Genomic DNA, 15,131 nt, shown 5'->3' with positions numbered 1-15,131 from the left:
TAACATGAGTTCGGGGTGACATAAAATATGTTTCATTGCCTCTAGAAATCGGTAATTCGTGGTAACATTCTTTTGTATCCCTACGCCTAACTTCTACCGCGATGCATTTTGCGATTCGGATTACTTCTCCAGCTACCTGAGCGATGTATCCAGGCTGTGCCATGAATTGGTACGCGAATTCATCTGGAGCGATTGATGCTGTAGTTAGGGCATATAATAGGACCTTCTTTTCTAGTTCGCATTGTTGCTGGAATAATTGGTTATATAAAATTATTAATTCCTTTTTAAGGTGTTGCTCGAAATAAACAAATTTAGCATTTACGTAAGTGAATAAATCCATATTTTGCATAGCGACACCTTGTTTACGAGGTATAAAGTCGCTGAGCTCAGAATCTAAAAGGAATAGTTTAGGGTGGATAGTTTTAATTAACAGAGTTTGACAATTGGAATAAAATCCTTTAGTTGTTAATGCAAATGCGTAACCTTCGGATTCTAACACATACAGTATTTCTTCAGTTGAGTTTATTCTTGATCTGATTTTCGTGGCTCTTCCTTCATATAATAAACCAAATTTACGATGACCACAATCATCTTCAGACAGTAGATTCCAATATACGTTACTACCGTCTGAGTCTGTACATTCTCCTTTTTGGTAAGAACATCTTACTCCGGTATTTAAGATAATTTTGTGATCATCGATACTAACAGACGCATAATAGTCTTGGATAGTAAGTGTGGTGTAACCGGTTACCGTAACTTTATTCCAAGATCCGAAAGCGTCGGTATACGTACCTCTCTGGCAGACACCGTCTACAGAGTATGCACCTTGAAAGGTTATTGGCCTAGTAGTAGTCGAGTTCGGTTTAAGGTCTAAATGTGTGCCATGAAAATAGAGAACTCCACTGTTATGGATCTTTTTACATTCATCTACTCCTAATTCGTGTATATATTCAATATCACCATTAGTCACACCAAAAATATGGTTCAACTCACCGCAATAGCGAACAATACGACGAACCTTGAGTTTACATTGAATAACTCTAATCATAGAAAAATCAAAGGTCTGTAGTAGTTGTACGTTACTCTTACTAATAACTGGTTTCGGCGGTGGAATATTACAGTCTTTGACGTCCCGTAGGGAAAGTGTAGTAATATTTAAAAAAGGAGTACTACAGTCGTAGGCTATAAAACCAAAGGTGGCTTGTATCAGAGAGCCTACCAAAATGGCTAGTTGAATGGCTCCCATCATTACCCTGTGAGAATGAATGTTTTCTGGAATGTCTATAAAGTTAGTGGTAACTACAAAAATACGATAATAAGAGAGAGAAGTAAGAAGTATTAATCAGAATCGGTTTCAGAAGCTCTAGATCTACAATATTTGAGTTTATCTACATGCTTAAATAAACGTTTACCGTTTTCATCTTCTATGATAGCGTTATGTTTGTCAATAAGGTTTGTAATAGTATAAGGCCCCTTATAGTGAGAGTCAAATTTCCCTTTTCTGGGTTCTTTGAGCGCGTAGACCTTATCACCAATTTTGAAGGGACAAGGATTCAAGTGCATGTCATAGTATTTCTTCGCAGGGTGTTTTGATTTTATTAAGGACCGAGCAGCAAAAGTTTTCATGTCACTCATCCGAGTTATCAAATCGTGCAAGTAACCACCATAAGTTTCACTTCTTTCTGATGTAGGGAAGGAACTTGGTGTACGGGCCTTTTTACCATAGATTAATTCATAAGGAGTAAAATTAGTAGATTCATGCACAGAAGTATTATATGAAAACATAGCGAACGGTACTAATTTGTCCCAATCTTCATATTTGTCTATATAATGTTTAATAAACTCTGCCAAAACAATATGAGTGCGTTCCAGAGAAGCATTTCCTTGAGGGTGGTAACTTGAAGTTGTTACATGTTTGATTTTAAAGGTTTCCGCGAGGTGGTGAAAAACATTGCCAACAAATGAGCGACCTTGATTAGAGAGTATTACTCGAGGGGAACCGTATTTAAGAATAAATTCGCGAGTTAATGCATCAGAAATAGTTTCGGCTTTTAAATTCGGTATTGGGACTGCAACACAAAATTTTGTGAGATTATCTTGGATAGTTAAGATATGTTGATTACCATTAGGTGTTATAGGTAAAGGACCGACCGTGTCTATAGAGATTTTATTGAAGGACTCGGCAGGGGTATCTGTAATTATCATAGGTTCGCGAGTTTTTACTCGTGTTAACTTTTGTTCCTGACAACTTTTACAAGTTCTAACAAACTCAGTTACATCGTCTTTTAAATTAGGCCAATAAAAACGTTCTCGAATGCGTCGATAAGTTTTAGTGATACCTTTATGACCTCCTGTAAGGCTTTCATGGTATTCAGCGATTATGTCAGCTCGAGATTCTTCAACGGGTATTACTACATTTCCTCTACAAAAGGTAATGGCGCAGTCACATTGACCTAGTACCTCTTCAAATATTTCAGTAAACAAAGATTGATTGATATTTTCTAACATATCTCCATCTTTAGATATTCTTAGAGTTTTTAATTCATAATGAGTAATAATATCTTTAAGAACGATTAGTATATTTTTAAGTTCTGGAATAGAAATTTCATCAAAGTGTTTACCGGTAATTACTGCGCTAAGAATTTTATGTTTACCTTTAGGAGTTACTAAAATTTGCTGTACTTTAGGTTTCTTTAATTTAATATCTTGAGGATTTATATAATCGGTATCGATTAATAATCTAGAAATCTGAGTGGTAAATTCACAATCCGCGGAAATAAAATGTAAATAGTTATCTCGGTAATATGTCAAATTTTCATTAGTTGAATGAATTTCTAAAAGGTTAGGTTTTTCTCGATGTATATTCGGATAAAAGAGTTCATTAGTAATACTATGAGCGAGAGAATTGGGGTTCTCGAAGTTTTCAACTTGTTCGGGCGGTAGCGAGGTATCTGATGAAAACTCTTCAGGTATTTGGGGTAACGAGCCAGTACGTGCGTGCTGTGGGGGACGATCATCATCGGTCTCTGAATCACTAATATGAGAAAGAGGCGTAGAATTACCTAGTGGATGTTGAAAAGTGCCCGGAGAAGACTTTCGATTTTTGTTGTCTTGTCCTTTTGATGTTGTGGCTTGGTCTGCTTGTACATTGGGATCCCACCAATAAGGATCTTGGGAAGAAGATTCAGCCGAGACTTCGACTATTTTTTTATTTGGGGGTGGTGGAACTGAAGGATCTATTATGGTATTAGCAGACGATTCATCAGTTTCATCCTCAACATCGAAGACAAATCTTAGGGCATTCGTACGATTTTTCGCAGGAATGTTTCCTTGTTCAGAATCAGTTTCTACAATTTCACTACGTTTTTGCACAAGTTTAGGAAAAGCACTGTTTCTTGCTCTAGGTTCTGGTAAAGGATCATCAGGAGGATCAGGAGGTTTCGGAGGATCCACGGGGTTCGTGAATTTAAGTGGGCGTATTGATTTATTTGCAGGTTCAATTGTATCGATTTTCTTTTTCACGGGGGTTCGTTGAACTCGGCTTTTGAAATAGATTTTGAATTCCAAGATCTGGTGGTAGCGGTTTTGGAACGCTGGTATCTTGTTTTTCATTTTGATTCGCGTTTTGTTTCGCATGCCGTGCTTTGACGGCCGCGGTTATAGAGGAGGGAAGAGAGACAGGTTTACGTTTTCTAAGTCCTGAATCAACTCTGGAGGAAACAGCTTGTCTGCTCTGTATTTTTTTATTGGGTTGAGGAACAACTGGTAGTAAAAGAGGACACGATTCGGTTTCAGTGATAACTGGATTCCGAGAAAGTGCGTCAGCATTCACATTTAATCTACCTGGTTTGTAATAAAAAGAATACTCATACTCTCTAAGTCTAGTTCTCCATCTTATAAGTCGTTGAACTGGTGGCTTGACCGAATCAATCCATTTTAAAGGCTCGTGGTCACAAACAAGAGTAAAATGGCGCCATAGAGATATGGTCTAAAATGTAAAATACCATTAATAACAGCTAAGCAATCTTTCTCTGTTGTTGTATAATTCAATTCAGCCGCTTTGAAAAGTTTAGATAAATAGGCAATTGGCCTATCCTCACCAATCTTTCCTTGACTGAGGACTGCACCTAGGCCGTAATCAGATGCATCGGTAGTTAAAACAAAAGGTTCATCAAAGTTCGGAAATTGTAGTACTGGAGAGATACATAGAGCCTTTTTTAGATCTTCAAAACTCTTTTGATGTTCATCAGTCCATACAAATGGTTCTTCCTTTTTTAGAAGGGTAAACATAGGTTTAGCCCTACCAGAAAAGTTCTCAATAAAGCGTCTATAGTAACCCGCCAATTCGAGAAACTGTCTAATATTAGTAGGATTTTTCGGAACCGGAAATTTAGAAACAGCTTCTGTTTTCTTTGGATCAGGTTTGACTCCTTCTTCGCTAATAATATGTCCCAAATAACCGACTTCTGTACTCAAGAATTCGCATTTGTCGGGCTGCAATTTAAGATTAGCAGTAACAAGTCTGTCAAATACTCTTCTTATTCGAACGAAGTGATCTTCGAGATCCTTTGAGAAAATAATAATATCGTCCATATAAACAATTGCAAATACACCAATTAATCCGACTCAAACTCTATCCATGCCCCGCTGAAAAGTAGGAGGGGCATTTTTCAGTCCAAAAGGCATATTTACAAAATGATAATGACCGTTTGGAGTTGAGAAAGCTGTCTTTTCGCAATCTTTAGGGTCTAATTGGATTTGATGAAAACCGCTGGCTAAATCTATTACAGTAAAATATTTAGCTTCTCCCAAGCAATCGAGAATTTCTATGATGTTTGGTAATGGATAAGCATCGCCAATTGTTTTCGCATTTAATGCTCGGAAATCAATCACTAATCTCCATCTTTTTTCACCTTTACTATTGGGTTTCTTGGGAACTATCCATAAAGGTGAACTGTAAGGTGAATTGGACTCTACTACAACACCATCTTTAAGTAGTTTGTCTACCTGTCTAGTAATTTCTTCTTTATGTACCGGCGGATAACGATACTGTCTCACAGAGACAGGTACATCATCCGTGGTATGAATGGAATGGGTAATAACGGAAGTAGTAGTAAGAGGATCGCCAGGTAACTGGAAAAGTTGAGGATATTCCTTTATCAATTCGATTATTTTATCGCGTTCTTCAGTATTTAAATGATTGATATTTAAATTATCTATGATTCTATCGATTCTATCCCGGGCTATTGGATTTTCATCACCGGATTCTGAATTAGAATCTGAATTGAAGAAATCTTCAGAGAATTCGTCACTTTCAAAAGGAAAGATCTCTTGAGGAGGGATCTGAATCTTCATGTCTTCCTCATATGCGTTAATGACAAAAACATTGCAAGTATTATCAAAATTTGTGACTAAATTCTCACCCATATAAATGTGTTCGTGTTCAGTGTGAATTCGCGGTAAATAACCGGTGATAAGATTGCTCGATTTTAATTTCAAATTTACACAAACTCGAGTGCGTGCTTTAACAATAAAAATTGTGGGCTCATCGTCCCAAATAGGAATGTTTTCAACAGAGGGAATATTTGCTATAGGAGGAGGATTTGCTGGAACGAGTTCATTTGGTTTTGAAGGCTCAAAATAAATAGGAGAAATCGGTCTAGAATCTGCGACTATGGTGTTATGGTGAAATGAAATTTCAACCTTCTCTTTCTCCAGAAAATCGACACCTATAATCCCGTCTGTGGGAATCGGTAATGTTTCTCGAAAAACATGAAATTTTTGGGGTTTCTTAAAGAAGGTGAGTTCAGTTGAGCCTACAGTATTAACTTTATTATTTGTAATACCAGAGACTGTTAGTGCTTCATGAGCGGCTATAATTGAACGAGGGTGCAATGCTTCTAGTTTAACGATATTTATATCGGCGCCCGTGTCTACTAGAAAACGACCTTGACCACCTTTTAATTCAGGGGCTTTTAACACGACTACTGAACCTCTACCTGAGGTTCCTGACCAGTAGATACACTTTCGGCTGTTAGAAACTTGATTGTTGAAGATTGACGCGATAAGAGGGGCTCGCTCGTCGGGGCGTCTGACCGTCGAGCACCCTGGGAGTTTAAAGACTCAGTGCGTTGATTAGTAGGTATTGGGGATTTTGATCTTTCTCTATGTGTATTAGGATAGTACGGTGAATCCTGATAATAAGGAGCAGGATAAGGCATTTGTGGTGGATAATATCGAGGAACATATGGAGGGTACGGAAAAGGGGGTAAATAACCCATTTGCGGAGGATAGTATTGAGGAGGGTAATTTCTATTAGGTGAACGTCTTCTATTGTAACGATTTGAATTGTTTGAGTTATTCTGATTATTAAACTCTTTATTGTTTTCTTGATTAAAATTATTTCTTGGGTACGTAACGTCATTTCTATTAAGAGAGTGAGGGATTGTACCTCTTCTTTCCTCGTCTTGAAAACTGACCACGCGAGTGGGGCGTTCCGAGTTATTTGATTGATCTTGAGTTTGGGCATACCGCAGGTAGTTAGAATTACGAGCGCTACTACCTTTCAAATCTTCTTCTATGCGCATGGCGAGTTTGTACGCATCTTCGATGTTAGCTGGATTTTGAACTGATACCGCGTAAACAAGGTCATCAGGTAACCCGCGTTTAAATGACTCTAATGCTAACCCATCTAATAATTTCTTCATGCTAGTTATTTCTTGGTTGTTATTAAATTTTTCTTTTAAAGAAGAAACGGCGTTATTAACAAGGTTTTTGATGCGATTGTAATAACTAAGAACAGATTCGTCTTGATTTAATCTTACCGATTGTATATCAGCGCAATACTGGGGGTATGATTTCTTACTGGCAAAGTATTCTTTTAAGGCGTTTTTTAATTCGTCAAAAGTGAGAATTTCTTTGCCGTGGATAGCATCTCTGGCTAAACCTTTAAGTTTCGATTTTATGTTTTTTAGAAGAGTGGGGTGAAGTCCATCGGGCGAATCTTCTTTCGCGCTTTCGACATCTTCTAAAAATGATTTTAAAGGCATGTTTCTGCCGTCAAAAGTAGGAACTCTTAGTAATACTTGATGCAATAACATGGATTCACCCATGGTTGTTATTATTGCATTAGTTATGTTTTGATGGTGGGTAAGGTTCTGAATTTCGGCCTCTTGACCCATTTTGATATTGTTTTGGCAAGAAGCTTAATAAAATAAGTTAGATTTAAAAGAATTCAAACAAATATTGTAAGATGATGTTATTCTTTTTGAAAGGTGACTTTAAATTGAATTCTTACTTTCGGGAAAACTTAAGGTATAAAAACCTGTTTTCCGTCAAATTGAAAGTGGAATAGATGAAATACTTTATAATAATTTTTATGATGTTGAATCATCAATAAATGATAAATAATATATATTTTTTTTTTCTTGTTATATTTTGAGTTAATTTACAATTTTTTTAAAGATTAAAAATCTTGATTTTGTAAAAGGAATTTGATATTTTCTGCAATTAATTTTCAAAAATAGTGAAACTCTAATAATTTTTAGATCTCAAAAATAAAATTAAACAAGAACAATAGAAAAATCAGCGTGAATCCCACTTCTGACACCAAATTTGTCACGAACGGAGTGAGTGATGGGCGCAAGGAATATGAAATAGAAATCTCAAATATCCGAACGTTGTCACTTTGTCCGTTCAGGAGCTAAATTAAAAATTGCGTTGGAGTGTGGAGCGGTACACAAGCTCGAACGTTATCTCTAAGTGTTAACTTAGAGAGAGTAAGGATGATGGATCCTGCTGACTTCGGTCACGAGTAACCTATTCTATTGTTTAGTTGTAACTTTACTTTGTAAAGGAGATCTTATTTTATTTTAAAAGTAAAAATGAAAGAATCAACTTGTTTATTTGTTTGAATTTATTTAGAAAAACAAGTAAAAGTGTTACAAATTTGGGTTTACAAAAACGGTTAATAAAGATAGAGATAAAAAGAACACAAATGTTAGAAAAATAATGTCTTAAAGGTAGATAATGTTTTGGGCTTACCCTGGAAGTCTGTAGAGAGGCTCAAATTTAATGGGCCCTTTCACCTTCTATGGGTAGTTTCACTATCAAAATACCGTATCTCGTGTATCACGGAGAAATTAAATATTTACTAATAATGATATTATTTTAATCTTCGCGACTTTACGCGGAAAACTTAGCACTCAATCGACGCTCAGGTATTTTCGCTACCGAATTACCGGATCTCATGTATCACGGAGAAATTGAATAATTTCAAATAATGAATTAACCTTTACGATTTTAAGCGCAAAAACCTAACACTACTCGACGCTCTTCGGCGGAAAACAATATACTTCGCGATTCTCGCGGAAAAATTAACGCTCAACGGCGGAATAATCAACAATCAACGCTCAACGGCGGAAAAATCAACAATCGACGCTCAACAGCGGAAAATAATAAAAATAAAGACAAACGGAATATAATTATGGCATATATCGAATAGCCGATGAATCTACCACGTTAGTGCTACTAAGTGCAGCCTAACCACGAGCAAGGCACTGTCTCGTGTATCACGGAGTACTTTGTGCTTCCGAAGAATTTGATGCCCGGAGCCGATTGACGCGGAGCTAACCAGTGGTATCCTGGTCTAAATCGAACTGCCTGAAAATGATTTTCGCGCGATTTATATAGGGTTAGCAACATCGGTGATTGTATGGGGTTCATCGGGAAATTAAATCAGAAAAATGAAAGGAATTTCAAGGGTATTTTGTCGAAAACAAGCTTCATCGCGTTTCTAGATTTTTCGAAACCCGGTTGAATCTATGCGTAGTTTGAACTACTGCCTTATAGGTCTTATTCTTATGACTTTAAGCGGAAAACGTGAAGGTGACTTCTGACTTCATCATATTACAAATTCAAAAGTTAGAAAAACAAAGTCGTTAAATTCTGATTATAATAATTTTGTGTACAAAGAGATCCGGGTGATTCGTATGAACGTCATCTAATTATGGGAAAGATGGGCCAGATTTCTCTTCCACAGACTTCCAAAGTGTAGTAGATGGTAATTAAAAGTAAAGGTAAAACTAATTGTTTCTTAGGTGCTAAATACAAAATTTTCGGAAATATTTCGGAGCAAGTTGTGAACTACGTATGTTACAGTAGTTATTACAATTCCAAATACAATGTTCACAGAATATTACAAAAATATGAGATGACATTAGAAAATAACCTCAATTATGGACTTATTGGAAACTATTTATTATGAATACAAGTATGAAAATAACCCACTATAAGATTTAATATAATCTGAAACACATATACTTACGTAATATTAATAATGCAACAGCAATTATTGCAAATATCTTACTATATCCTATGATAGTGAGATTTTTCCAGATTTTATTAACTTTGGTGTTATCAATATGAATTATCAAAGCCAAAGAATTTCTGATAAACGAATTATATTCCCAGACTCAATAATAATTGTTTTTTTATAATCTATGAAATAATTATAATTTAATATGTCTTTATAATTAATTGCTTGAACCATTAGTCAAAGCAAAACAATTTTTTGTTGTGTTTTAGTATTAGTAGTTTATTTAGAATTAGAATAACTGTAGAAATTCTGTTTAACGTTAAAGTGCTATTTTCATGATAATATTTATGGTTCGACATACACATGTTATATAATGAAAGTCGTATTTTAATGTAATTGCCGTTTACGGGTACACACTTTACACACTTTTTTATAATTGTTATGCTTCCATTTGGTGGATATTAATTTATTTTTATAATGTTATTTTATAAAATCTTATTCTTTTAAAATTAATTAACAATTATTTATAGGTTGAATATATGTAATATATGAATTGTTAATTTAATTTCCGGGCAAATTATTCAATCGAGGATGAAATTTCATCCAATGACGAAATATATCTATATATTTCATATATATAAATATACTGGCAATAATAATAATACTTTTATCCTGGATTGAAAAACTGGGCCTTAATATATTTAATTGCAATATTATATTAAAGCGTTTTACAAAAATACTTTATTTAACAGTCTTAATTTTTAGATAAGGAATCATAGAATTTTTCTGATAAATGTGCTTTATGACTTTTCCTCAAAATCTCAGGTACCTTAAGTTTTTCAGAACTCAACTACAATGTCTCTTTACACTCAATAATAAATTATATTTATTTAAAACAAAATATACTCTATATAATAAATACTTTAAATACTCTATAGCATAGAATTTAAACTTTCTAATTAGAACAGTTTTCACTATTTAAATTATAAATTAATAAAATATTAAAACTAATCTAAATTACATTTAAATTCGCGCTTCGCTGGCAGGTAATACCGCCTGCTGGATGCATCTAGAGGCATCAAATAATACCGTTATGATGAGTATTGGAGTTATTGCGCAAGCGTAATATTAAGCTGAGCGTCACTTGGAAGTGGAGCGCACACGTTTCTGCCCTTTTCTACGTTAGCTAGTTACGCGCCATACTGCTGCCTCCGTGAAATTTGTTGAATTTAGCCTAATCTTTCATTTTTAAAACTAAAGTGATTAATAAATATTTCAATAATCTTCTAAATTTGGTTTGTTTCATGTTCTGAATAAATTCAATTTATAAAATAATTGTCGGATTCGTGATTTCAAAGTAAGATTACCGCGTGGCTCGTCCATTTATTAAAAATCAATTCAGGCGTACCGCGTGGTCCATTTATTAATATCTACAACACAAACGTAACATAGCAATTTCTTGAAATGAAAAATTTGTTACTTAATATGTCATGCATGGAAGAATTAGTGGAGAAGTTTACTTATGATGAGGAGATCGAAGAGTGGGTCGTAGGTGATAACACCGCGTAAGTTTTTCTTAACAATGCTTTATTATTGAATTAACTTCATGCGGATTGAAATATTTCAATAAAAGTAATAATTTACTGTTTTCTTTAATTACATTTATATCTGGCGCACTATTTGGCTATGTTGACTATATCGAAGGGATTAAAAAGGTAATCTCAAATGGAAAACCCACTGACTTGTTCAAAATTTCTGGCAATAATGGAAGCAGGAGCCGGGTCAAAGTAAATTTCTGGGGTTTACTCGCTAAACAATACTCTGTAAAAATACAGGACAGAACCGTAAGTTTCATTATTTTTACTTAATTTATCGCTTCAAATTTTAAAATAAGTTATGCAGATTAATTATCGTAATCATTATTATTTCTAGATTATTTCATTTCGTCTTGCACGCACATCAGTTCCGTCTATCCGTTTCAACAACCCGAATGACATCGTACACTCTGTCGAATTGACCGTGGGGGCATCAACAATTGTCACCGTTCACGAGATAAAGTTTGAGAAATCAGTTATAGATATGACACAGATCAAAACTGTGAAAATCGAGGATATTAATACCGCTGACGGTTTATGCTGTGAGTGTAGTATTCAATTAATTAAATTAGATGGAATAAATAATAATGAGTGGTGTGATTTGCAGATATTGAGGGTTACCTTAAAGACTCTTTTTCAAAGGCAACAGCATTCGGGGGAAGCTACGGAAATGGGGTTCTCGTTGAAGATGAACATAAAATATCTTTAAGGTTGACCGAATTTGATAAAGCAAAGGTAAAATTTGTAGTAGGGAACCATCTAAGAATCTTGGGAAGTCCATTAGTTCATCCTGGTGAGTAATGAAACTTTTTATTTGTTAAATGTTATAATTTCAATTGATGTTTTAAAGAAAAAATCAATTACGCCTAATAATATTTAATGAAGTCTAATATTTTTATGAATCTTTTTAATATGATTTAATTGTTATTAATTATAGCATTATTAAAGTGTTCCAAGCCTTAAAAATATTATAACTTTCAGAACTCGTGACTGAAATTTCTATTCGTCATCTGTCTGACATTACTAAGACAGAAGCTGAAGAGAAAAATGCTCGTGAACTTCGCAGGAGTGGTCTCAAAACGCCAAAGCGTAAACATGACGGTGAAGGTGAGATGGGATCAGCCGCAAAACAATCGCCCTTTGATAACTAAAAAAGTTGTTTAGATTAAAAATCTACAACGATTATGCAGTGAAATTAATCAAAAATTACCAAAATGATCTCTTTCGTTATTTTTAGCGAATCACTATTATATGAGATACTGAGATAAAATTACAGTAACTTCTGATGGATTTCACTGCATCCAGAGTTCATTTAAAAAAATATTCCTATAATTTCTATGTTTGACTTGATCTTTTATTTTATTTTATTTTTATTTTTCTTTATCTTTATATTTTTAATATAATACAGAATCTAATTGAGAATGTTTACAAAGCATCAATTAGATTCTGCCATCTGAACATTGAAATTCAGATTCATAAAAGACTCTCCTTAGTCATATTCTAAGAATTAAGAGAACCTCACTTTAAGTAACACAATTTACAATCAAGCTGCTCTTTAGCTATAATAGCAGTTATAAAAATAGTGCAGAGTTTAATTAAGCATACGACGACTGTTCGAGTTTTAAATATTGAAATTAATGATAAGAAGCGACTAACATTTAATATAAGCACGCCATGACTGATTAATTCATAGGTATTTATAGATTAAATCAGTACCAGTTACTATGTTGATATTATTTCAAAAATATTATCGATTGTTAGGTGTAATAATATCTGGGAAATTTATGTCATAATAATAATTAATGTTTCTTATCATTAAGATATTCGATATTGTGGCATATGAGAAAAGATATTATAGATATAAAAAGTACAATATTATCATAGTTATGTGATTTTTGTTTAACTCTAAAGCCACAATATTTAACTTAACTTCAAATGACGACTGATTGAACTAAAAATGTTCATAAAACATTGTGACAAAGATTAGGTATTAGTAATCTTTATAAAAGATTGTGAAAGAAGTCATAATTCTTAATGATTCTTTATATACTGTAATAGAATAAATACTGTTGCATGAGAGTTAGCTAAGTTTCTATTATTATCAAACATTTTAAAATTAATCATTATAATACGTGTTGTTTGTGTGTGATTTCAATTAATAATTCATCTAAAATTTGAATTGAGCAAAATAATTATGAATAATAATAAATCAATGATACAAAGTAAATTATAAGCTAAATAACTGACAAAATTCAGTATTTTTATATAAGAAAGAGACCTAATAATAATCAAATTGTTGTTAGTAATTTGTATCTGTTTGTTGATATTGTTAAATATTTATAATTAACATTTAAGAAGATGAGTAATAAATCATAATTAATAAATGTTAAAGTTTTGTTTTGTAAAGAGATCCAAGTACCCTCCTAAAGTAAGGAATCCCTATAAAAAAATTATACGTATAAATACTTTTGCTATGCATCTTAAAATTAATTAATGACATTTTTGAGGTAATTTCCGAAAAATATACTTATTGAATAATTATTAACATTTAATTGACTAATAAAAAATTCAGCACTCTGAATTATCAGTATACACTTGACAACACCGTAAGAGTTCCCTAAACTTAAAATTAATTTATGTTCACTGTCTAATGTTACGCCCGGGGTGACGCAAGCACAATAATTATGTTATTTAGGTTCCGAATTTTAGAACTAGCTACTGAAAGCCTTCGTTCAGGGTGGCGGGAACCTTGCCAATAGGTATTTAAATCGAGTACGCGGGATAATATTATTTTTAAGAGAATGGCCGACAAACGATAGATTGAAATTAATTAATACGTATAATTCACTCTTTTATCACTATCAATCAGACCAGATAATTTTAGGAAAGGAAAAAAAAATAAAATAAATAATAATTTATACCTGATAAATAATAAGGAAAAGTGCTATGCAGTGTTGACCGACCGCTGGCTCGTACTGGGCTGGTGCAGGTAGAAAGGAAAAAAAAGGGATAGCACCGGGGTTAATACTTTATAAACTGGAAAATTCGTTTACTGTCTGGTTTATTCTATTGTTTAATCTTAATAAATGATATAATTGACTAAAAAGTTTAACTGACTGGAAACACAGGTAATTTTAACGCGATTATAATATTTATTCGAACTGACTCGATGTTAGATTATTAGATATTATATGAAAGTACGTACTGGAAAACTGAGTGTGATTAACTACTCGGGCGTAAAGGGGTACTATTGAGGTATTTCAGAGTAACGGTAGTTTTTAAGGAACGATCAATTTTTCCCTCTCTGGATTTTTCCACCCGAAGTGGGTTGGAAGCAACTTTTGGCTTTGTTTTAAATGAAATGACTATGCCTGGTAGCCCTAGCCATGTATTAGGAAGAGAGGGTCAACTAAGCGAGGGCACTTGTGGTGACGTGTGAGTCTACTATGAATGGAGGGGCTTTCCAGGCAGTAACTCTTTTATTAAAACAAAGAAATATTTCGAACTATTGGAATCTTCGACACGAATGTAAATATTTTCCGATGTCCTTGTCATTAATAAAGTTCTTGTGCAAAATTGAACTTTTAATAATTTCCGAATTATAATTTTTCTCTAAAAGTACAACAATTATAAATTTTTTATGACGAGAGATTTATGGACGTTTTATTACGGTTTATGATTATGCACGCTTGAAGTTGTCTTTACTAGAGAAAAAAAAATTTACTATTGAGATAAATTACAGTCGACTTGGGTTTACTGAGCAACTATCGGATTTTTATTTAATTATTTAATTTCGGAATCTCAAGATTCTTTTAGTTATATTATGTTTTGGATAATTTAATTGACCCAAGCGGGGGTTGAAGATATGCTCTTTTTTAAAATCTTGATTTGCAAAAATATGTCGAAACTACCATTCCGTAGGGTTCTCTACCTGAACTAGGTATTACCGAAGTAATTTATAAAAACCCGAAATTGACAATAGAGAGTCCCCACTTTTGAAATAAAATTTTATTCGAACGGGTGTAACTTAGTCGCAGAACTAATTCGATGTGCTTGCGAATAATTTTCGTAGCGTATCCCCTGACTAGCGAAAAACTTGCGGTTTATATAGGGTACCGAGCTCTTTGTCTGAAGTTTTCGCCTACGTTCCCTCTTTTCGGAAGGGGGCATCACGCGAGGAACTATGTGGAAATGATCAAATATTCAAGATGGCGGCGGAG

General features: G+C 33.8%; 1 protein-coding gene across 1 annotated transcript; it reads left to right on the top strand.

Moving 5' to 3' along the window:
- Positions 1-10,990: 10,990 nt before the first annotated feature.
- On the top strand, positions 10,991-12,251 carry LOC123274031. Its single transcript, XM_044741530.1, has 4 exons — positions 10,991-11,160; positions 11,249-11,453; positions 11,519-11,704; positions 11,893-12,251. The coding sequence occupies exons 2-4, from the start codon at positions 11,396-11,398 to the stop codon at positions 12,060-12,062; spliced, it is 414 nt and encodes a 137-aa protein (XP_044597465.1). The 5' UTR covers positions 10,991-11,160; positions 11,249-11,395; the 3' UTR covers positions 12,063-12,251.
- Positions 12,252-15,131: the final 2,880 nt, after the last annotated feature.

This window comes from Cotesia glomerata, unplaced genomic scaffold, assembly GCF_020080835.1.
Source record: "Cotesia glomerata isolate CgM1 unplaced genomic scaffold, MPM_Cglom_v2.3 scaffold_19, whole genome shotgun sequence".
In the NCBI taxonomy this organism is placed as follows: Eukaryota; Metazoa; Arthropoda; class Insecta; order Hymenoptera; family Braconidae; genus Cotesia; species Cotesia glomerata.
This window is presented reverse-complemented; position numbering and strand designations above follow the sequence as displayed.